This window comes from Sinohyriopsis cumingii, chromosome 15, assembly GCF_028554795.1.
Source record: "Sinohyriopsis cumingii isolate HCF-2022 chromosome 15, ASM2855479v2, whole genome shotgun sequence".
Lineage (NCBI taxonomy): Eukaryota > Metazoa > Mollusca > Bivalvia > Unionida > Unionidae > Sinohyriopsis > Sinohyriopsis cumingii.
The window spans coordinates 112,683,060-112,707,066 of NC_142975.1; the positions used below are offsets into that span (position 1 = coordinate 112,683,060).

Genomic DNA, 24,007 nt, shown 5'->3' on the forward strand with positions numbered 1-24,007 from the left:
GTTGAATATCTTCTTCTTGTGGTTGAATATCTTCTTCCTGTGGTTGAATATCTTCTTTTAATTTTGCTTTTCTTTTCCGTGAAGATTTAGACTTTTCTTCTTTCTCCTGTCGTCTTTTTTCTTTCGCTTGTTGCTTTTCTTCTTTCACTTGTTGCTTTTCTTCTTTCGCTTGTTGCACATTATAATTATACGTTTCCTTTGCGGCTGTTAAAAATCTTCTGTAATATGGATCCGTTAGTAGTTAAGTGGGCCACCATAGGGACAATGGGACTTAGCATTAAAAACGCCCTTGGGCAACTCTAGGGACAATGGAAATTTAACATGGAGAAAAACGCTGGGCCACTTTAGGGACAATGGGAATTTAACATAGAGTTTGGGTCTGTCTAGGGACAAGGGAAATTAACATGGGAATAGAGTTTGGGTTTGTCTAGGGACAAGGGGAATTGAATATGGGATTTTTTTTTTTTTTAAAGTTTTTTTAAATTTAAATTTAAATTTAAATTTAGAAAAGGGGTAGGCAATGGAAAGGCTATCTCTTTTCGAGAAATATGGCTGGCCCTGAAAAGGGCCTTTGGGTTTATGTTAATGTATTCATTAACATAAATGGTACCGCATTGGTCTTCTTCTTGTCCTTAGGCTACGTCTCACTGTTGGTCCGTAAATCAGCACTCTTTTCAGGCATCCTTGTCTTTCTACGTAGATCCTACGTATCCACAGGCTGGTGTTTGTCCTGTGGACAACGGCCCACTTGGATCGGACATACATGGGTATGTCCGTCCGGAACATCATGGAAGACACAAGCGTAGAAGATTGCACATCGGTCCACATCTTGAAGCGACGAGAACAGGTGAATCAATGCACTGAACTGCGCTTATTTATAGGTAGAGGCAGGATTGAAACGGATTGAGTTCATTCACCAATCCAAACACGCGTTACAAAATTCAGTCAGCCCGCATCCAATCCGAAGAGAGTAGTCTGTGACGTCAGTTGGTCTATATAGATTCGCTAGCGCTTGTGTGCAGTCAATCTATGCGACAGTGATTCAACATGACGGAAACTCAGAAAACGATCCATTGGGGTGCACCAGCAGGGGAGACTGCCCAAGGGAACCTGGACTTACTTTCAGAAGAGGTACATTGGGATTTTGTGGATTTTCTTACCTCGCAAGAATTTGTTCCGGAACCTTCGTTACCTTCTTCATTACCGGAAGTGGAGAATTTTAGACAGAGACAGAAAGAAGAATTGGAGAAATTTATGCAACGACAAAAGGAAGCGGAACAAGCTTTTCTCCTACAGCAACAGCAACAGCAACAAGAAGAGGTAAGAAAAAAACAACAGCAACAACAGCAAGAAGAAGTAGCAGCAAAGAAACAAGAGGGTGAAAATCAAACGGCTACGGTACTGTTGGACATTTTAGCGCAGTTAAGAAGTCTGAAACAAATGTATCAGACTTCTTTATCACGACCGAAGAGAATACGACCTTCCCGAGCTAAACACGCCAACCCTGTGACTAAGCCTGTCGTACCACCCTTAGTGATTTCAACCCAATCATCAGAAGTAGGCCTTGGCCGTGGCAAAGGCTTAAGGCAGTTAAAGTTGATTGGTTAAACTCACTCCTACACCATAAAGAAAAAAGGCCCTTTTCAGGGCCACCCACATTTCTCGAAAAGAAATACAATTTCAATTTGCCAATAACTCAGAAATAAACCCACCCATTTTACCCTTATAGTACGTGTCTGTGTATGAGTGCGTGAGTGTAGCTTCTTATTTTAAAATCAAAACTCAAAGACACTTACCTTATATCATTAATGTATTCTTTTATCCATTTTTTTACAATCCAATTCACAATTCACCACAGAACACTTTAAAAAGTTCGTACACTTCTTCTTTTTCATTATTTAGTCTCTCTGTTTTTTGAATTTCTTCACCGTTTTTTCCTCATTTTCTTCCCTTCTTCTTTTCTTCTCCTGTTTCTTTGCCTCTTTTAAATAGAATTGTCTTCTTTCTTCCTCTTCTTCCTCTGAAGAATCCCTCTCTTCTTCCGAAGAATCCCTCTCTTCTTTTGAAGAATCCTTCTTTTCTTCTGACTCCTCTTGTTTCTTTTTTGGGCAATCTGGAGACCAATGTCCTTTTTCTTTACAATAATAACAGGTATCTTGACTGTTGTCTTTTTTAGCCCCTGTTTTTGTTCTTTTTTGACGGTCTGGACACTCTGAAGACCAATGCCCTTTCTTCTGACAGATATAGCAAGTATCTTGACTTTTATCTCGAAAGGAAGGAGAGTAGTCCGTCGGCTGGTCTGAAAAGAATTTTCTAATGACCCCTGGCAAAGCTCTGACGAAACGTTCCATCTGGGTAGTCTCTTCCATCGTTGTGCTCAGCTTGAGAGTGAAATGAATAGTGAAAGGACAAGACACACACCCTTTTTATATACGCTGGTTTGCCAAGACTATAAATTAGTCTATGGTGTTTAAACTTGAGTCATTTGACGTTTTGCACTCAAGATGAAACGATCCCATTCATTCGAGAAGAAAGAAGAAGAAGAAAGTAAGAGGCAGAAACGTGATCTATCGCCTCGTACCAGGGCTGAAATCTTGGCACAAATTCATGCCAGTGATTTTGAAGAGGACATGAGTAAACCAGAATTTGAAACCTCTAAACCAAGTTCGTCACCCTTAGTCAACCCTGAAAAATACTATTCCATTCGAGAGACGGAAGAGCGCTCCTCTAGAAAATTTAGAACCACGGCTTACACCTACACGGTGAAGTTTAAAGATTTCAAGGCCGACGTACCCTTGGAGAAAGCAGAAGGGTTCATCACCGAGATGTGGGATTCTTTGCTCACCGCACTCAAGCGACAATGTCAACCCAAAGAAGACGATCGCTTGACTCTATCCATAGATCACGACGGTTTGAAATCCCCTGTTTGGATCGAGTTTAGCAGACCTGCAGAACTAACCCCTTCCAAAATCATGGACAAGATTCAACACGTACAACAATCTAATGACCAGTTTGACATCACCGATGGTAAAGCCACACTGAAAATGGCCCACGTCTCTCTTCCTCAAGGGACAGGACGCAAAAAGATGTTATTGGTGAACGAGCTTCGCAGCATTAAGCGTAGTCTTGTCCAAATTCACAATCCTCATGACCAGATGTGTTTAGCCCGTGCCATCGTGGTGGGACGAACCTATGCCAACAAGAACGACACGACAGAATGGAAAAGAACCTGGGAGAACATTCGAAAATCGAACCGAACCAAACAACGAAACGAAGCAGAACTCCTGTTGCAGCAAGCTGGCCTGTCCAAAGACACACCCTGTGGCATTCCTGAGATGCAAAAATTGCAAGATGCCCTAGCTCCACGCTACACCTTGAAAGTGCACCCTCAAGAAATGCGCGGGTCTCTGTTGTTTCGAGGCCAAGACTTTAAGGATGGAAAATACATTCATGTTTATCATCACGATGACCATTTCGATACCATTACCAGTATCACCGGATTCCTGGGATACAGATATTACTGTGAGAAATGTGACTATGGTTATAATAATCGAGAGCAACACAAGCATTGTGGATGGAAATGCCCAGGATGTTTGGCCTCTCCACCCTGTCTGAGCGAAGAACCAGTGCCTTGTTCGACTTGTCTGCGCACGTTTGTCAGCCCTACCTGTTACCAACAACATTTGAAAACACAAGGTTCACAGAAGAAATGTGCTTGTCAACTCCTGAGATTGTGCCCTACGTGTAGACAAGGCATACGTACCAACAATGCCAAGGCACACGTATGTCGAGGAAAGAAAAAATGTCACATTTGTCACCACATCGTGGACTTGGAACACGAATGTTACGTGCAAAAATACCAACCCCCACCAGAGAAAGAGGACGGTCACAAGAAGAAAGGCAATTTCATCTTTTTCGATTTCGAATGCATGCAAGAGACTGGCATTCACATCCCTAATTTCTGCGTGGCTCATCGAGCGTGCGAGAAGTGCATTCAAGAACCTATCTTCAGTCATTGCCCTCACTGCAGCAAGATTCCTGGAGGACGTGAAAAAATCTTTCGGGGACCAAACACGTTAGCCGATTTTGCCCGATGGGTCTTAGACCCCATCGACAAGACGTGGAGCCAAGAGGACATCGAACGTTACGGAGATTGTCATCGTCATGCCACGGTGATGGCTCACAATTTCTCCGGATACGATGGACAGTTTCTTTTGAGGTACTATACGGAACATGGCACCGAACGTCCTAAAGTGATTTTGAACGGAGCCAAAATCATTTTCATGCAAGTGGGACAAGTACAGTTTAAAGATTCGATGAGTTACTTGGCCATGCCTTTGAGCCGAATGCCTAAAACGTTTGGAATGACAGAAATGGCTAAAGGGTACTTTCCACACTTTTTCAATACGGAAGCCAATCAACATGCTGTTCTACCCCATTTGCCTGAGGCTCACTATTATGACCCCGACAACATGCGTACCGAACAACGAGAAGCTTTCTACGCTTGGTACCAAGCTCACGCCTCGGACCCTTTCGACTTTCAGGAAGAAATGTTAAAGTATTGTCGTTCCGACGTGGACATTTTACGGCGTTGCTGTGGAAAATTTCGAGAACTGTTCATGGAACACGGAGGGGTCGATCCTTTGAAAGAAGCTTGCACCATTGCCAAAGCGTGTTCCTTAGTGTACCGCCAACGATTCATGCCTGAAAACACCGTGGCTGTCATCAGTCCTCAAACGACCCACTATGTCAAGCGTCAATACTCGGTCAAAGCCCTACGTTGGTTACATTACTTGTGCGACAAGGAAGACAAATGGATTTAGCATGCCCGCAACGGAGGAGGCGAAAAGACCATCGGAACGTATTCGGTAGATGGCTGGGACTTAGAAAACCCCAAGATTGTGTACGAGTTTAACGGTTGCTTATTTCACGGATGTCCCGTCTGTTACCCTGACCGTGACACTAAAAATCAGTTTTTGCAACGAACCATGGAAGACTTGTACCAGGACACTTGTCAGCGACGCCTAAAGTTAGAACAGCAAGGATACCAAGTGGTGGAAATGTGGGAACACGAGTACGATCACCGTATGAAAACCGATCCCGAGTTTAAACGCCTCGTGGAAAGTTACCAGTTCATGGACCCGCTGAACCCGAGGGATAGTTTGTACGGAGGAAGGACCAATGCCACCTGTTTGCTGTACCAAGCCGACGAAGAGAAAGGAGAAGAAATCAAATACTTGGACGTGTGTTCGCTGTATCCCTACGTGTGCAAATATTGTCGCTTTCCTGTAGGGCACCCACAATTGTTCACGGAACACATCGACCTGAAAAACATTCGACAATACGAAGGCTTGATCAAGTGTAAAGTTTTGCCTCCCACGGACCTATACCATCCCGTCTTACCTCACCATTGTCAAGGCAAACTGATGTTTCCCTTGTGCCGTACTTGTGCCGAAACGTGCAACCAGGACCAACCTTGCCATCACAGCCAGGAAGAACGTGCCTTGACGGGAAGCTGGGTCAGCGTGGAATTGTTCAAAGCTCTGGACATGGGATACCAACTGTTAGAAGTGTACGAAATTTGCCACTTTCCCAAGACACAACAGTACCACAAGGGTGACCCTACTCAGAAAGGCATTTTCGCCGACTACGTGGATGCCTTTTTGAAACTGAAACAAGAAGCCAGCGGCTATCCTTCCTGGTGTCACACTCCCGAAGACCAAATACAATTCAAAGAGAAATAGTACGCACAAGAAGGCATCTCTTTAGACCACATCGAAAAAAACGAAGGCAGGCGATCGTTTGCCAAAGTGATGTTAAATTGCTTGTGGGGTAAAATGGCACAACGACCGTGTTTACCCAAGACGGAATATTTGACAGAACCTTCCCGCTACTTCCAGATGATTCACGACAAAACCAAATACATGAAACACGTGGACGTCGTTCGCGAGGATTTGATCTTGGTCAATTACGAAGAAGATCTGGACTTTGTACAAGACGACCCTTTTGGAAACGTCATCATTGCGGCTTACGTGACAGCTCATGCTCGCTTAAAATTGTACGAAGCTTTAGAACTGTTAGAAGAACGCGTCCTGTACTTTGACACGGACAGTTGCATTTACATCCATCACCCGATTCAACAGCACCCTGACATCGAAGGAGACCGTTTAGGAGCCTGGACAGACGAGCATCCCGACGACAAGATTCTAATTTTCGTCTGTGGTGGTCCCAAAAATTACGGCTACGAATACCGGGACAAACAAGGAGAAGTGCACACGACGTGCAAAGTGAAAAGACTGACTCTGAATCATCGTACCAGTCGAGTGGTCAACTTTGGGGTATTGAAAGAAGCCTTGCAATCGGGAGAGGATGGAAACTTTAAAGTGACCACCTATCAACCGAACAAGATTGTACGTTTACCCACTCACCACATCGTCAGTCGACCCTTGGAAAAAGTCTATCAAATTGTATACCAGAAGCGAGTGCGACTTCCCAATCACTTCACCTTACCGTACGGTCACGTCGGTATTGGTCTGTATATGAAAAAGAACCCTAGGCAAGATCGATAGTTCATTGTCCATTGAAGTAACTTACCATGCCGCTGACGAAGAAGAAACCAGATTGGTTATTGGTCAAATGTTGGACATCACCGAGACCAGGGTTTTGAGGCTTGGACACAAGAGGTGGCCCAGTATGCACGTGAGTTATTCAAGGAAAAATGTTACTTTTCAACCTGTGTTAGTGACGGTGCCAGAAGAACCCGTCACCCAGGACAGGACTGTCGTGGACAGGCCTGAAAGACCCTTTCGGGAGGACACTTGTGTGACCTTACCCCTACTATAGAACTGGTTAGAACTTTACCCAAAGCATGTTGTACAGACACTTGTGTTTATTCCACGTTCATGGCTATCATGTGCCTTTTATTCTTGTACTTAAGCCTTTGGCTTTTATGCATTTTTGTCTTTCGTATTCATGTTTGAAACATTCAATAAACGTGTTCTGAAAAAGTATATAAACTCTTGTCTTGTTTGTTTTTCGTGTCACAAGTGACATTTCTCACACCATGGCTACCTCTGCTGTCTCTGCTCCCTCTTCCTCTACTGTCAAAGTCATCGACGAACACTTAGATCGTGCCAGTTGGGAGGCTTTGTATCTTCGCCATCCCTTTAACATGCTCATTGCTGGACCTAGCGGTTCAGGCAAAACCGAATTCGTCGAACGTTTCATCGAACATAAACATCATTTGATCGATCGACCACCTCAACGAATCGTGTGGTGTTACAAAGAGTGGCAATCGGCGTACAGCCTCTTGCGAGAAAGTCAAGGCGATTCCATCGTGTTTGTGGAAGGCATTCCTAAAGAAGACGATGGCATCGTCTCTGACTCCCGTTTAACCCATTTGGTCATTTTCGACGACATGTTAGGAGAAGACGAAGAAGAAATTAAACTGTGGTTCACGCGCAAAGGGCATCACCGTAATGCCAGTGTCGTTTACATCACCCAAAATTTGTTTCAACAAAGTAAAGCCCATCGCACCATCAGTCTCAATGCGCATTACGTGGTCTTGTTTAAAAGCCCTCGAGATAAATCGCAAGTGCAAGTCTTAGCCAAACAGTTAGGAACGCCTTGGCTGACTCAGGTGTACGACGATGCCACTCAAACGCCACACGCCTATTTACTCGTCGATTTGAAACCTACGACTCCTGAGGATTTGCGATTTCGTACCCACTTGTTTCACCACTAGTGCCAAGACGGAGGGCCTGTCCTGTACACGTCTCCGTCCTCGACTTCATTTCACTCCCCATAAAAAAAATCTATAAAAACCTCAGACCCTTTTTCGTCTGTCTCACTCTCAGTGCGAACATGACGTCCCTTCAGTCGCATCTTCCCGTCAAATTGATTCGTGCCTTGTATGGCATCAGTCGAGAAAAAGATCCACAAACACGAGCTCGTGTCTTAGAAGCTAGTCTCAAAGAAGTCTTACGATGGTTCACGGTGACGGCACGTCAATTACTCCAAGGAATCATTCAGATTCCTCATCAAACCAAACGCTTTTTCGATCGAAACAAAGTCGCTTTGGTCCAACTGGCCGATCCCCGCATCGACACTCAAACCAAAAAACAAATCATTTTGAAACCTGGAGGGAGCGGTACTCTAGGAGGGGTCATCATTCGCTCACTCTTAAGATGGGATCCTAATACCCCCAAAGTTATCCCCAAGACAAAAGTCCAACGAAGCCCCAAGAAGAAAAAGACCAGGTCCCCAAGGAGAACTTCTCCAGTGGCAGGACCCTCCTCTGACCAGACACCACCACCACCCCGGAAAAAGAAAAGAAGCCCCCAGAAAAAGAAAAGTCCACAGAAAACTAGTCGCAAGAGAGGCACTTCGGCCAGGACGCAACCTTACACTCGCAAACCACGACCTGCCACGGCGGTGACTGCGTCTCCGGCAGCTTCACGTTTGTCCACTTCTCCGTTAATGACACCCAGAACTGAAGAGTACTTGGAGATGTTGATCACACCAAGAACTTCTCCGTTGATGACCCCCAAAAGAACTTCCCCAGTGGCAGGACCTTCCAATTTAGTGGCAGTGGCTGCTGCTCACAAAGTACCTTCTCCCAAAATCAAAGTTCAAGAAAGATCGGGCATGTTACAAAGTTTACTGGATTTGTCCAAGCAAGAACTGGCTCGATTTAGTCCGTTACGTACCCCTGCACGACGTGTCATGCCTGTCCTCAAACTGATACGACGTCAAGACAATCAGTGGCGACGCGTTCCAGTATAAAAAAGGCCTGTGACCAAGTCGGGTATCAGTGTTTTTTTTTTTGGTGCTCCTGAAGACTCAAAGATGTCACCCTCCAGAAAACCCCAAGGAAAGAAAAGGAAAGGACTGCCACCACGTTTAGCCAAACATGGGGACATGTTATCTGTCCTGTCCAAAGCTTCTCCACCCCTACGAAAAAAACTCATTCAAACAGCCTCCAAAGAGGTCATCGATACCGTGTGCGAATGTTGTTTGAACGTTTTGAAAGGCACGATCCCTTTGTCCAAACACCAGAAACAATGCTTAAGCAAACATCGTCACGTTCTTCGCCAAATGGTTCGAAAGAAAATTCCCATTCGTCAAAAAAAGAAGATGTTAGTGCAACGTGGAGGTATTTTACCTCTCTTGTTAGGCCCCATACTGAAAGGAGTCTTGGGAACCATGTTGGGAGGACTGGTGGGAGCAAGATAAAAAGGCCTTCGGAAGTCCCAAGATCTCAGAATCGACCCCTGACAACCCCATGGAAGGACGAAAACTAGCTTTAGTGCCTTACAAACGATGGATGGAATACCATCGGTGGCAAGAACAACACACCCCGCATTTACCTCCCAATCCCCATTTGAGCGAGATGTCCCAGTTACAACACGAATTGCAGTCCTTGATGGATCGCCAAGATTTGTCCGAAACAGAAAAATCGCAAAAGTACGGTCAACTCTTGCAACGCCTGCAACTCTTTCACCAGAAAGCTTTAGACGAAACAGCTCTACCCACTCTGAAAGATTTTAAGACCTTGATGAAAAGTCCAGCACCATCACCAGTACCAGTACCAGTACCAGTACCACCAGTACCCGTGACCAAGACAGGAAAAGGAGAAGAGGAGGAAGGGTTTCAAACTTCACCAAAAAAAGTACGCAAGTTAACAACACCACCTACCTCCAGAATTGGATGGATTTAAAAGATGATAGCCACCCCTTCTTCATCACAAGAGAAAAAGAAAGTGAAGACAGAAGTGAAGACAGAAGTGAAACAAGAACCGATATCCCCCGCTCAGACATCCTTCTCCTCTTCGACACCTATTGCTGGCCGCACACGCAAAGCATTGCAATCCAAGAAAATACCCCAAGAGAAAAAGAGTAGCATCCTCCAAGAGTGGGTGTCTTATTAACACACCAACCAACACAAAAAAATGGAAAAAGTTTTAGCCAGCATTTACTACGATCCCTCCCATCCTGCAGGTTACGCAGGAGTTCAAAAATTGTATCGTGCTGCCAAAACTCGACTGAAAAGTCTCCGTTTACCTCAAGTGCAACGATGGTTACAAGAACAAGCTACCTACACTTTACACAAACCCATTCGACGCAAGTTTGCCAGAAGTCGCACCCGAGTGGAAGGCATCGATCATCAATGGCAAGCCGATTTAGCCGATGTCTCTCATTTGGCCAGCTACAATCGTGGCTACAAATATTTGTTTTGTGTCATCGACGTCTTTTCCAAATTTGCCTGGGTCGTGCCCTTGACTTCCAAATCGAGCAGCGAGTTAGTGCGAGCCCTGCAACGGGTGTTGAAACAAAGCGGTCGTCACCCTCTTCGATGGCAAACGGACAAAGGCACCGAATTTCTGAACCAAGCTTTCCAAAAAGAATTAAAGAAACGTGACATTCATTTTTTTACCACCGAGAATCCCGAAACCAAAGCCAGCATCGTGGAACGTTTTCAACGCACTTTGAAAGAACGCATGTGGAAATATTTTACGCATCACCACACTCTGAAGTACATCGACATCTTACCGCACCTGGTGCAAGCGTATAACCAATCTTACCATCGAAGCATCGGACGTGCCCCGCAAGACGTGACTCCCGACAACGAAGTGTTGGTGTTTGAGCGTCTGTTTGGTACGTCCCCGACGAGGGCTGTCCCCGAGAAAAGTGGAATGTTGGTCGTAGGAGATTGGGTGCGCATTGGCAAAACCAAACGCACTTTCGACAAAGGTTACTTACCTAACTGGACGACCGAATTGTTTCGCGTCACTGGACGAGTGCATGGCCGTCATCCTACCGTCTATAAATTGGAAGACATGAACGGAGAAGTGCTCAAAGGAACGTTTTATTTGCCCGAGTTACAACGTGCCACCAAAAAAGAAGACGACGTGTACGACATCGAAAGCATTCTCGAACGCAGAACCCGTAAAGTGGGCAAACGACGTGTCAAAGAAGTCAAAGTACATTGGAAAGGATATCCACCCAGTTTCGATTCTTGGATCGACGCTTCGCAAGTCATCGACTATAAAAAGAAGTGACCATCATGCCCTTTCACACAGCAGACGCAGCTACGTCGACCACTCCTCCTTCACCTAGTTCTTCTGTGCAAGATTTACAAAAACAATCCTTGTGGGTGTGGTGTGGAGAACGTGTGCCTAAAACGCAAATCGTCTTTTTCTGCCAAATCTTCGTGGTGTATTGTGTCATCGGGGCAGCCATCGCCAATTTGAGTTTGCAACAAGGAGACAAACAATTGTGGACCATTTTATTGAGCAGTTGCATCGGTTACCTGCTTCCTAATCCCTCCCTGAAATTCACCTCGAACAGAAAACCCGGGAACCTTGTGTCCAGTGCCAGTGCCAGTCACCACTTCAATCACAACCAGAACCCCATTTTAGACGGAGACACGCCTCTGACGTTCAGTAACCCCTCGGACAGCCACAGAACTCTGGAATTATGAGTCACCAAAAACAATTTTACTTAACTTTACCCAGTGACAGTTCCATGGAGGTGTTTCCCAAGAACACGTTGTGCTGTTACACGGCCAAATTACCTCAAGCCATCCAGTTAGATCACGAAGCCCATTGGGAAGTGGCTTTAGTAGAAATGATTCACCCGACCCAAGTCCTCAATGTCCTTCCCAATCAAAATTTTTTTGATGTGGAAGTTCATGACGAGCAAATGCAACAGTGGATGGATAGCAATGTCAAATATGACAAGAAAACCCGTACACAAAAGTACACCACCTATCACTTGTTCATTCCCCCAGGCTATTATTTTAGTGGTCAACATTTGGTCAGCACCATAGCCTCCAGGTTTAATGTCGTGTTTCTGAAAGCTTTGGAGCATGTCAACAAAAGTGTCACCATGGAGTACCACAAAGCAGCTCGTCGCTTCTTGATGAAATTTGAACGGAGTAAAATCCTGTCCATTTTATTTTGTCCTGAATTGTTTGACATGTTGGGCGGAGACATGGACATGAGAAAGACCATGCTCAAGAAAAACGAATTACCCATCGTTTACGACAACGAGTCTTTTAGCAAGTTATTTCATGCCCCGGTAGAACTGAACCAAGGACTGAATTTGATGTTCGTGTATTCCGATGTGGTGGAGTACAACGTGGTGGGACACCTCCGTACCGTTACTGCGTGTCATTCCTTTCAAAGTGGATTCTGCCACGAACACTGACGAGGAAGGTGGAAACACTTACCACGTCCACCGCGAATTTGTCCATCCTCACTATTTGCCGGTCAGCAAGGAGATTTGGGACAAAATATTCCATTCACAAAAGGAATAGTCACAGTGAAACTCAATTTTCGAAAACGGTTCTCTCACGAATCTTAAGTCATGTATCCAGTGTACCGAGGGGTTGCTCGACAGCGAGGACACGGCTTAGGAGACATGTTAAAATCGGCCTTTCGTTCGGTGGCCCCGGTGTTGAAACCGATGGTGACACGCGGATTGCACGCCTTGAAAGATGCGGCACTGACGCAAGGCAAAGAATTTCTCCAAAATGTCATCATCGACAAACAAAACCCTAAAGAAGCCTTCATGAGGGCAGGCAAAAATGTCTTGCTGCAAACGGGCAAAGACATTTTAGGCCAACGAGAAACACCTATAAATGCCCTGCACGCTACCGAGTCAGGCATTCAGCAAGGACAAGGCAGAAAGAGACGACGAAGAAAACACCCTTTCACCAGACTTTAAGCGAGAAAGGCCAAGAAAAGAAGAACCGTTCGAGACTTAAACGTTTTCGATTATTGAGAAAAGAGACAAAAAAATGATGCACCGAGAATCTTGCGCTTGTTCCAAGACGGAACTGGATCTGTTTGCCATGCCCCATACCATGATGACCATGCAAGAATCCCAGTGGGTGGAATTTCACCCCGTCTCCTCACTGACCGATTCCGCTCCCATCGAGTTTGAAATCAAAGGACAGCCCGAAGATTACATAGATCTGAATAGCAGTTACTTGTACCTGAAAGTCAAAATTCTAGATAAGACTGGAGGTGCTATAGACGATGAAGCAGTAGCTCCCGTCAACAATTTCATGCATTCCTTGTTCAGTGGAGTGGACTTGTACTTGAATAAGAAACTGGTCAGTAGCAGCATGGATACTTACCCTTATCGTGCCTACCTGGAAAATCTCTTGACGTACGGAATAGATGCCAAGAACACTCATCTCAATGCCTGTGTGGTATGGGAAGCTGACGAACCTACCAAGTTTGAAATATTGGAAACTGATGAAAAGAAAGACAACAATGATGGATTTGTAGAACGAAGAAAGAGAATCACGGGAGCCGACACAAGTTTAGAACTGATGGATCGTTTGCATTTGGACATGTGGTTGCAAGAAAAGTATTTGCTGAACGGGGTGGATGTCCGCCTGAGACTGAATCGTAGCAGTGCCGCTTTCCATTTGATGGCTGATAGTGACGGTTACAAAACCAAAATCCTAGAAGCCAGACTCTACGTACGCCGTGTGGAAGTGTTACCTAAAGTGGGAAACGACATCAGTCAGACGTTGAGCAGAACGACCGCCAAGTATCCCATACGACGCGTGGAAGTGAAAACCTTCACCATTCCCAAGGGACAGCGATCCATGATGGAAGATCATCTGTTCCAAGGACAGTTACCCAAACGTTTGATCGTTGGTATCGTCGAGAATACAGCCTTCAACGGAGCTGCCGAAAAAAATCCTTTCTACTTTCAACACTTTGGCGTGTCCAAAATCGAAGTCAGTCGCGATCGCAAGACCTTGTGTACCCGACCTTTCGAACATGACTTTACCAAGAAGAATTACTTGAGATCGTACTTGTCCCTGTACGAAGCCACCGGACAGTTAGGAACCAATACCAGTCACGGCATTACGTACGAGGATTATGCAGGAGGCTACGCTTTGTGGGCTTTCGATTTCACTCCAGACCAAGGCAGAGACGAGGGACATTTCCACCCTATAAAATCCGGCCAGATTCGTGTGGAAAATCAGTTTAAAGACCGAGACCCTGATGAAACGGTGAACGTCATCCTGTATGCAGAATTCGATAATACCATAGAAATCAACAGTTTGAGAGAAGTCATCCTAGATTACTAGAAACCATGGAAGACTGTTATCCCTCTTTACCTAGTGGAGAAACTTTAAAGATGGAATGTGATGAGACTGTGGAAAAAAATGTTGTGTTTTGAAAAAAATTGTTTGATGTTATGATGTTGGATTATTGTTAAAAATGTTAGAGTTGTTGTTTAGTGTTAAGTGATTTTTGAATAAAAAATGTTGTGTTTTGAAAAAAATGCCTTTGTCTTTTGTTTAGCTATAAGAATGTTGGATTGATGCTCTTTCATTTCTTACTATCCCTCTCATGACACTCACTAAACGTTGCGACTCAAAAACCGTGTGGGGGATGTTTTCCTTCACGTCCGCGCTTTGACTTTAAGAACCGGGTTGTTTCCAGTCTAACCATCCATTGTCGACTCATCCTCCTAAGAAGATGTGCTCCAAACTAGCTAAACTCAACGAAGCCTACGTGAATTTGCATAGGGTCAGACACAGTCTGATATCGAAGCCAGAAGAAATAGAGAATGTGAGAATGTTAAAAATCACTGAAGACCTGATAGAAGAGCTCTTCAGAGAAGAAATGAACAGGGAGAAAGAAGAATGGACAGAGAAGTACAGACTTCAGAGACAGCAGCAACAGCAGCAACAACAGCAGCAGCAGCAGCAACCTGAACCTGACAGAGGCTTTGTCGATTGCCGTATCGACACCAAAGAGTTCTTCTTTTCTTTCCGAAGAAGCAGACCTATCGCCAGAAAGTCTATCCTCAGAGGACATCGCATTCTTAGAAACTAAAAAAAGAATGCCATAGCAAACAAAAAAAACAGCCCTTTTCAGGGCTACCCCAGTACTCTAGAAAAGAAACAACGATCGATTTGCCAATGTGTGTAGGTAGAGTAGTGTGAAAATAAACACTAACTCTTTTTTAAAAAATGAGAGGGTATGTGTTTGTGTGTTAGTAAGTGCTTAAGTAAGTTGGTATGAATAGTAGATTAAAATCATGTTTTTTTGGTGTTTGAGGTGTATATTTGGAGTTAGATTGGATTGCTTTGCGTATGTGGATAGTCTATTGAAGTGATTTATAAAAAAATTTAAAATAGTGATGGGTAGCATAAAAAAGTGAGTGAGTGTTTCTTTTAGGTCCGCGCGTTGTTGTTTTTGGTCATGATGTAGGTAACATCAATTTTATGTTTTTTTAGGGGGATGTTTTCCTTCACGTCCGCGCTTTCACTATAAATTGAAACTCGCTGGGCAGTCTAGCTACCCTTGTTGATTGATCAACACCAAAAATGAACACGAGACTGTCTAAACTGTTGGAACTTCATGTGCATCTGGAATATGCCAGGCGCCTGTTGAATGAACTGGCCGCGGAAGCCATTGTGGAGGAGGGAAGGATAAGAGAGGAGGAGGAAAGAAGAAAAAAAGAAGAGGGGGAGAGAAGATATAAAGAAGAAGAAGAAGAAGAAGAAGAGGAAAGAAGATACAAAGAGGAGGAGAGAAGAAACAAAGAAGAGGAGGAGGAGAAGGAAAAGAAGAGAAGAAGAATAAATTTCAGAATCCCAGAGAGCGAAAATTGGGATTCTGAAGCGACATATCCTGCCTCTGCTCTCTCCCCCAAAAAAGTAAAAAGTAACTGGGGGATAAGATGTGTATGTGGCGCCAGGCCTGGAAGGTGCCACCATTAACCAGGTGTCCATGAAGTTCCAAAAAAACAGCCCTTTTCAGGGCTACCCAATACTCTAGAAAAGAAATAACCATCAATTTGCCAATGTGTAGGTAGAGTAGTGTGAATATAAACACTAACTCTTTTTTAAGATAGTGTGAGGGTATGTGTTTGTGTGTTTGTGTTTGTACCCGCTCACGTACGATTGTGTGGATAGTAGATTATGGATTTGTTTATCGTTTCTTAGCGTATGTGTTTGTGTGTTTGTGTTTGTGTGTTTGTGTTTGTACCCGCTCACGTAAGATTGTGTGGATAGTAGATTATGGATTTGTTTATTGTTTCTTAGCGTATGTGTTTGTGTATTTGTGTTTGTGTGTTTGTGTTTGTGTGTTTGTGTTTGTACCCGCTCACGTACAATTGTGTGGATAGTAGATTATGGATTTGTTTATTGTTTCTTAGCGTATGTGTTTGTGTGTTTGTGTTTGTGTGTTTGTGTTTGTACCCGCTCACGTACGATTGTGTGGATAGTAGATTATGGATTTGTTTATTGTTTCTTAACGTATGTGTTTGTGTATTTGTGTTTGTGTGTTTGTGTTTGTGTGTTTGTGTTTGTGTGTTTGTGTTTGTACCCGCTCACGTACGATTGTGTGGATAGTAGATTATGGATCTGTTTATTGTTTCTTAGCGTATGTGTTTGTGTATTTGTGTTTGTGTGTTTGTGTTTGTGTGTTTGTGTTTGTACCCGCTCATTGAGTCATCCACCCTTGTGTCTTCCATGATGTTTAGGACGGACATGCTCATGTATGTCAGGTCCAAGTGGACTGTTGTTGATAGGACAGATACTAGTCAATGGATGAGGAGAGTTTACATAGAAAGACAAGGATGTCTCAAGAGGGTACTTGTGTATGGACCGGTAGTTAGAAGGAGTTTAAGAAGAAGAAGAAGAAGATGTGACAGATGCCATCTATGTTAATATTAATATTAACATAAACCCAAAGGCCCTTTTCAGGGCCAGCCATATTTCTCGAAAAGAGATAGCCTTTCCATTGCCTACCCCTCTTCTAAATTTAAATTTAAATTTAAATTTAAAAAAACTTTAAAAAAAAAAAAAATCCCATATTCAATTCCCCTTGTCCCTAGACAAACCCAAACTCTATTCCCATGTTAATTTCCCTTGTCCCTAGACAGACCCAAACTCTATGTTAAATTCCCATTGTCCCTAAAGTGGCTCAGCGTTTTTCTCCATGTTAAATTTCCATTGTCCCTAGAGTTGCCCAGGGGTGTTTTTAATGCTAAGTCCCATTGTCCCTATGGTGGCCCACTTAACTACTTCCGTTTCTCTCGCCTGTGATTTTCCCGAGTAAACTTTATATAACATATTATACCAATTTTCACGGTTTGCGTATCTTTTTTTCCCTATATCAGTCAGATATCCTCTTCGAATATCAAAATAATTTTCCGCAAATTCACCAAATTGATCTATATTACTATACAACGTCGAGAGCGGCTGTGATATTATTCCCCATCCCTCCTCGGTGAAATTTTCTCTTAAATTCTCGAGATGGAACGCTTTTCTTCCTATAGGTGGTTTTCTTCCTCCAGGTTTTCCTTTACTTATTTTAAAACCAATTGCAGGGGTTCCTCCTCCTGGTTGTTGCCCGTGTTGTTGTGCTAGTATTGCTAGTCGTTCCGGTAATACTCGTGAATGTTCCTCGATACCTCTCAACACGGGAAGAATTCCACGTTTCCTGATATCCGGATCATCCTCGTCGCCAAAAAAGACTCTTTCGGTTACTTCGGTAACTGGCTTCAATAATTTCGACGATAACTCGGTAAATTCCTGCTCTGCATTTTCGTGTGCTCGGACCTTTTCCTTGAATAATTCTTTTACTGGAATAAGTTTCTTTAGTGCCGCTAATTGTTCTCGCGCTAATCTAGCAGAATGAGGCTCTCCAACTGTGCTAGTTTTCCGACTCATATTATTTTCAAGTATATTATTTTAATGCGACGTAAAATTGGCCAAAGCAGCCCCAAGTTGCAACAAAAAATATAACACAAAAGATTATTCCCTAAATTTTATTTTTCCTGTCCTGGACGCTATATTTACTAACACACCGGCGCGACCAACCGATGCACTCGGTCTGAAATGCACGAAAATTGATCTCCGTAGAAGGCTTTATTTTTGAATTCTGAGGCTTCTACGGAGAACGTTCTCGTAGGAAGCTTTATTTGGTCTGTACACGAAGGCCTGTTAAACTTCCCTGCTGCTGGCTGTACATATCATACAGCACCAAATAAGTACTGATTCTTCTAATACTGCAAGGTAATTGTTCCTATTATTGCTCAGACATCTCGAAGAAAATGGACAGATTGACAAATACGCAGATCTGGTCCAAGAGGAGATCGAGTTTCACATTGATCCCGCTATGAAGGAAAAACGAACACTTCGACACGATAAGGACCGTGAGGCGATTCTAAAAGACATGAGTGCTAAATACAGACCGTCGACAAAATATTCTGCCATAACAGATGAGGATGAGGTCTGTTACTAGTATATATGTCACGACACCGGCAATTGTTGTTGTTCTAGGGTTTAACGCCATATTTCAGCACGAGATAGGCTATACATGGCGGCCAGTATAACTGGTGGAGGAAGAACCCTGGAAAACCCAGGGAAGAACCACCGACCCACGAGAAGCTCCTGGCAGGCTTTCCCACGTACCGCCGCTAGCCGAGCCTTGGACTCGAACCCACGCAGACAGAGGGGAGATGGCAGTGATCCGGAACGGTGAGCGCTTTAGACCACTCGGCCACTCGGGGCCCAGACACAGGCAATTACAATTATTTAGTTTTGTTATCAACGAAAAATGTAAAACATTAGTGATTACCTTAAATATAAATGTTGCTTTATTTCGGCTTGCTTTTATTGTATCTATTATACATTTGACAGATATCCGTGGGGGCAAATAAATAAATGACAAAACTACGCTTCCTTTGCGGTTTCTTTCCATAAGTGGATACTTTTTTATATACTGTACATGACGTGAAAATGACACTAGTCTTGTATACAGTTAAATTGTTCGCACAACATTCATCCTAACATAAAAACTGATTTTCTTTGCCTTAGAAGTGATAATTGAGATAAACGTGTTTTCATTCATTTAAACCTTAGTAAATATTCGGTCTGTCACTTACCGCAGCAAAGTTTAGAATGCTTCGCTAGATTGTTTTTCTCATGTCCTAGTTTGACTTTCCATTGCAGTATAACGAAAGCAAAATCTGGCCTGGTGACCCAGACTAAAATTTTAGTACTCTTGAAATGCTTCATTGCGATGAAATATGGTGCACAATAACATAATAACTGTCCTGAAATTTTAATGTACGTTTGTCATTTTTTGTCTGTAAACCTAAATATCATTCTTATGGTTTAATTGCTTGTCGGTCCCACCATAACTGAGATATATTGTCATCAAATTTGTTTATCAATCAAAATACGGTCCATAATCTGTGTCATTTACCGCATTTATCAAAACTTCTGGTTGTCGCTCAGTTCCTAAGAAATTACATATATTATGATTAAAGATTTGCAAAAGTTGTTGCTTCTCAACAGACCTTTGAAGCTGGCTCTCTTGCGGGACTCTCGTGAACAGCAACCGTTTAACATCAACTGTTTGGGAGCTCGCGTCCCCCAGAAAAAAGATTAATTGAAACCATCCTATATGATCGTTGCCTCCACTGAGGAAACTTTAAATTGCATCTGATGATCGAAAACATCCCAGTCCATTTTAAGATAAGAAAGATAAAACAATTTCTTGTTGATGTTGTTTGTTAAAACCCTCGCTGTTATGACTTGGGTTTCAACAACTCCGTCGAGATTCGGCGAACACTGCTAATAGAAAAATACACGTATAATTCCTATAAAGATACGCAGTTTTCAGTTTAATAAACAACTCAATCGACTGTCCTGAAAAAAACGGTTTCTCTCCCACAAGGCTTACAAATTCCATTCATCTTTACTCCTTGTATATTTACAATAGAGCGTTACCAATTTTACCAGACTGCTCAAACAGGCTACGCATTCATGCTTACATACATTACATACAGGCAGGAAGCCAAAATGTTGTTCGTAAGATATTTTGATGTGAATGTATACGCAGATATTGCAAAGAAGTGTAATCTACATCAAAAGTTATGAACAAAGAAACTCGAGATTTTCACATAGATCAGAAAAATACTTCTATACATCGTCAGGAGAAGGCAGTGTGGCTAGTGCATGCTTACTCCTATAGAGGACAAATATGGACGTTGAAATATCTTCTTTAGCTGATGTTATTTTGGCATACAGACACACAAATCAAACATAGCACTAAACATCATTTAATGAAAAGAAAGTATAAAATATACTAACAACGTTTCTTTTCCGATTAAGACATTGAAGGAAATCAACGTCAGATATATACCGGATCAGCCTATTGTAATACAAAACCTTAAGCATGGACATATACGGGCCTTCCTGAGTGAACTTGAAAACGACATAAAAACTCCCGAGACGTTTATTTCCTATCGAAATCTTGATCAAGAACTGCATGACATTGAAAATTATGGGCAGGAGGAAAAAAGAGAAGATGCAAGCAGGCTGAGAAAACAGGTTTGTGAGGTCGTCATGAAGAATATGCAAAGAAAATACACGTCTAACACGCCAGGGGAAAACATTTCAGAGACCGATATCAGAGCCCTAAGGTACATCAGGCCAATATCAGATGATGGACCTAGTTATTTCCACCCAACTGTTCTCGCCTTGCACTGGAAAATTGAAGAATACGATATCGATGTTGCAGTAGAGAATTTGACAGCTGATCCTGAGTACAATGTCTTGTTTGTACCAAAGCTCAAATTTTTCAGTTTTAATACCAAAGTCCCGCAATTGGTCAAGAGAAAAGCCAAATAATTGCTACAAATAGCAGCAGAGAGGGCGAACAAGCTCTAATTGGTTCACTCTCCGTTTCGCAAAATAAGCCTTCCTCGAAAATCGCGATTGTCTCAGTATCTGGTATGAGACAACCCTGTCATCGGACCTACCCAGCCTATCGTAAAAAATCGCAGCGATCGCGTCGGGTGCCAGCGTTCTTTCGTTGCTGCTAATTAAATCATTATTATATCAATAATGGCTAACCTAGGTGAAGCATATACCACTAAATTAGCTCTAGAGCGACTAAAGACAATACAAAAATTCTTGCCGTACGAGATAGTGTCAGACAAAAATTACAAGCAAGACAAGAATCTCAAGTTTAATTTGCAACAGGTGCAAAACAATTGTTTAAGCCTGTTACAGCGGTTACTGAAAGAGTTGCAAAAGCTACAGAAGGTCTTCTTCCACTTTCCAAACAACCCGCTGAGCAAATTGAGAAAAAGAGCAGCGAGAATTAAACTGAGATGGCTGCCGCACAACCTCAACCTAAAGAAGAAGAAAAAAACCTGAAGGTGCTGCTGGTGAAGAACCAAAAAAAGGGAGAAAAAATGGAAGTGTTTTTTTTTGGAAATTTACTGAAGACGGTATAAAAATAATAAAAAGAATTCAGCCAATGAAATCTGGTGAAATAGCCGATTTTGGTGAGTTTGCTGCTAGAAGTTATCCTTCAAGAACAAGTTTTTTTAAACTCGAATATGTTGAAGATGTAAGTCGCGATACATGGATTAATTGGGTGTTTAAAATAAATCAAAATGTTGATCAAATAAACAAACGAGAAATATTTTATACCACATATTTATCAGGAGTAACCGAATATGATAAAATGATGCAAGAACAGAAACAAAAACAAGAACAAGAGCGAGAACAGAAACGAAAAGAAAGGGAACAAAAGCGAGAACAGAAACAAAAACGAGGAAGGAAACAGAAAAAAATTACAGCAACAAGAAGAAGAAAAGGTGAAAGAATTTCGTAAATTGCATGGAGAACCCACAGAAGAAGACTTTTACGATGAGCCTGACATTAGTGTTAATGGTAGTGGTTTGGGAAGTGGTCTTATTGCTTGTCCTAATAATATTCTCGATGACGTGCAACGGTTAGAAATTCCGATTGGGGGTAAACGAGCTGGAAATAATTCTCCGGAAATAACCAATGAAGCAGCTGATATTTGCCGACGATTATTTCAAGGCGGTATCATGGATATTAATGTTTATCGGAAATTCATTGATGACATCGCTGATGACTATCATAGTGACTAGTTGATATCGCGATTAGATAAATGAATAACAAATAAGATGATTATATATAATGCTCACCGTGGACCTGTAGCGGTTAGGGTGATAAATTCGCGATTACCAACCTATAAAGCATCTTACGGAGATGGACTCGGTGATGTTGTTCAGTGTTCAAAATGCCATCGACGGTACATTTACATGGCATATAGCATCACAGCAAGGTGTTTCTGCACCAAGGCATATCTTTGTTGCTCTTCAAGATGTTGCACGATTTAACTCTCAAGAACACAATTTAATGATATTTGACAAACTTGGTGTCTCTGAAGTATCTTTAAGAATAAACGGACATCAAGAACCATCGGAAGATATATTGTTAAATTTTGAGAATAATTATGTAGCACGTGCATATCATCGTTTGATGACATTTATGGGACGTGATCAAAATAATGATATTGGTTTACAAATATCACAGTTAGATTTTACAACGCTGTACCCGATTTATTACTTTTCGCTGGAACATCAGGTGGTGTTAATTACAGAGCAGTCGCAGTTATCTTCAGTGATTAAACAATTTTACTTGAAGGTGTTGGTGGGCGAATGAGAGTTATTGATGCACCAGTAGAAAACATGTAGACAATTAGACCAACCGCGTTAATTATAAAAATGTCATATAGTCACGTTAATGTCACTCTGACTCCCGGTCTGGTGAAATATTTACAATCAAAAACCGCGACGCATGCGGGACAAAAATAACACTGAAGCGTGAACAAATTGCTGATGGTGGTCCAAACAAGTTATCGTTGACTAAAACTCAACTAAAACATTTCAATAAAGCGTAAAAAGCAAAAACCGGAGTTCAACTTGATTAAAACCGGTGGTATATTTTCACTTCTCGCAGCGATACCAGCATTAATTGCTACTGCTGCCCCAGCTGTTGCAAAAGCAGCCGCGTTAGGTACTGTTGGAACCGCTGCTGGAATGGCATTAAAGAAAGCAACTGGGAAGGGATATAAAAAAGGAGCGGGTCTAAGACTTCCAGAACTTCGCCCTCATGGTACCCAAAACGTTTTTAACAGACGCAGCGCCTCTCGCACTGATGTCAGATTTTGATTTACTCGATGCTGCTAAGCAACTTAAAATAAAAAAAATCAGAGGTGTTTTTATGCGAGATCATTTACCGAGCCAACCGGATACCAAAGAAGCAGGAATTATTAATCTTGATAACAGCGATGGTCCAGGAACTCATTGGGTTGCTTACGCGATTGATCCATGTGTAATTGTTTATTTCGATTCGTATGGGTTAGCACCGCCAGTTGAATTTCTAAAATACATCAGCGGATTTCAAATTCCAGTTTGGTACTCAACGCTACCAACAGAAACATTAACAGATCCACTAATATGAGGCCGTGAAGTAATTAATGTACTTGACGCGTTATCAAAATCAACCAAACCACTTCACAAAATCGTGCACGAGTATACCGCAGCAAGATTTAATATTTTAAATAACCCTAAAGATAATATGGTTGATATTTACGGAAGATCTCTCAGCAAGGGTAAAGACAAAAAAAGCGATGATATTGATTTATCAAAATATGCGACTAAAGATGAAATCGATAATATTATGAACCTCTCCGGGGTTGACCGAGATGAGGTTGTTGTTTTTCAGGACCGATATGGTGTGTTAAAAACCAGCAATATCAAATGGAATGACATAGTTCGACGAGTACTCGGTGCGGTCACGGATAACATCCCTGTTTTTACTGACGGCGGTAGAATCAGAGATTCAAGTATATCGTTTACAACCATAAGAGATGAAATTTCAAGAAGCGCTGCTAATCGCTTAAAAAATACCGGTGACACAATGACATTTGAACTCAACATGAACGGAAATAAAATAGTAGCCGTAACAGATCCAATATCTCATGAAGATGCCGCGATGAAAAAATATGTTGACGTTAACCACAGGACCGTAGATGGTAAATTATCCACGTTGCGGGCCGAGTATGATGTTCACGTAAGCGCGTTTACAAATCTCCGTAGAAACTTTAGAAAAATTAATGAAACCGCAG

General features: G+C 42.5%; 1 protein-coding gene across 1 annotated transcript in view; it reads left to right on the forward strand.

Moving 5' to 3' along the window:
* LOC149782504 (uncharacterized) overlaps positions 1–20,685 on the forward strand; it is a 44,674-nt gene extending 23,989 nt beyond the window's left edge. Inside the window, exons 6-7 of the mRNA XM_089935148.1 lie at positions 18,085–18,277; positions 20,167–20,685. Coding sequence (XP_089791274.1) covers positions 18,085–18,277; positions 20,167–20,685 — 712 coding nt within the window. The remainder of the gene's footprint in view (positions 1–18,084; positions 18,278–20,166) is intronic.
* The last annotated feature ends 3,322 nt before the right edge of the window (positions 20,686–24,007 follow it).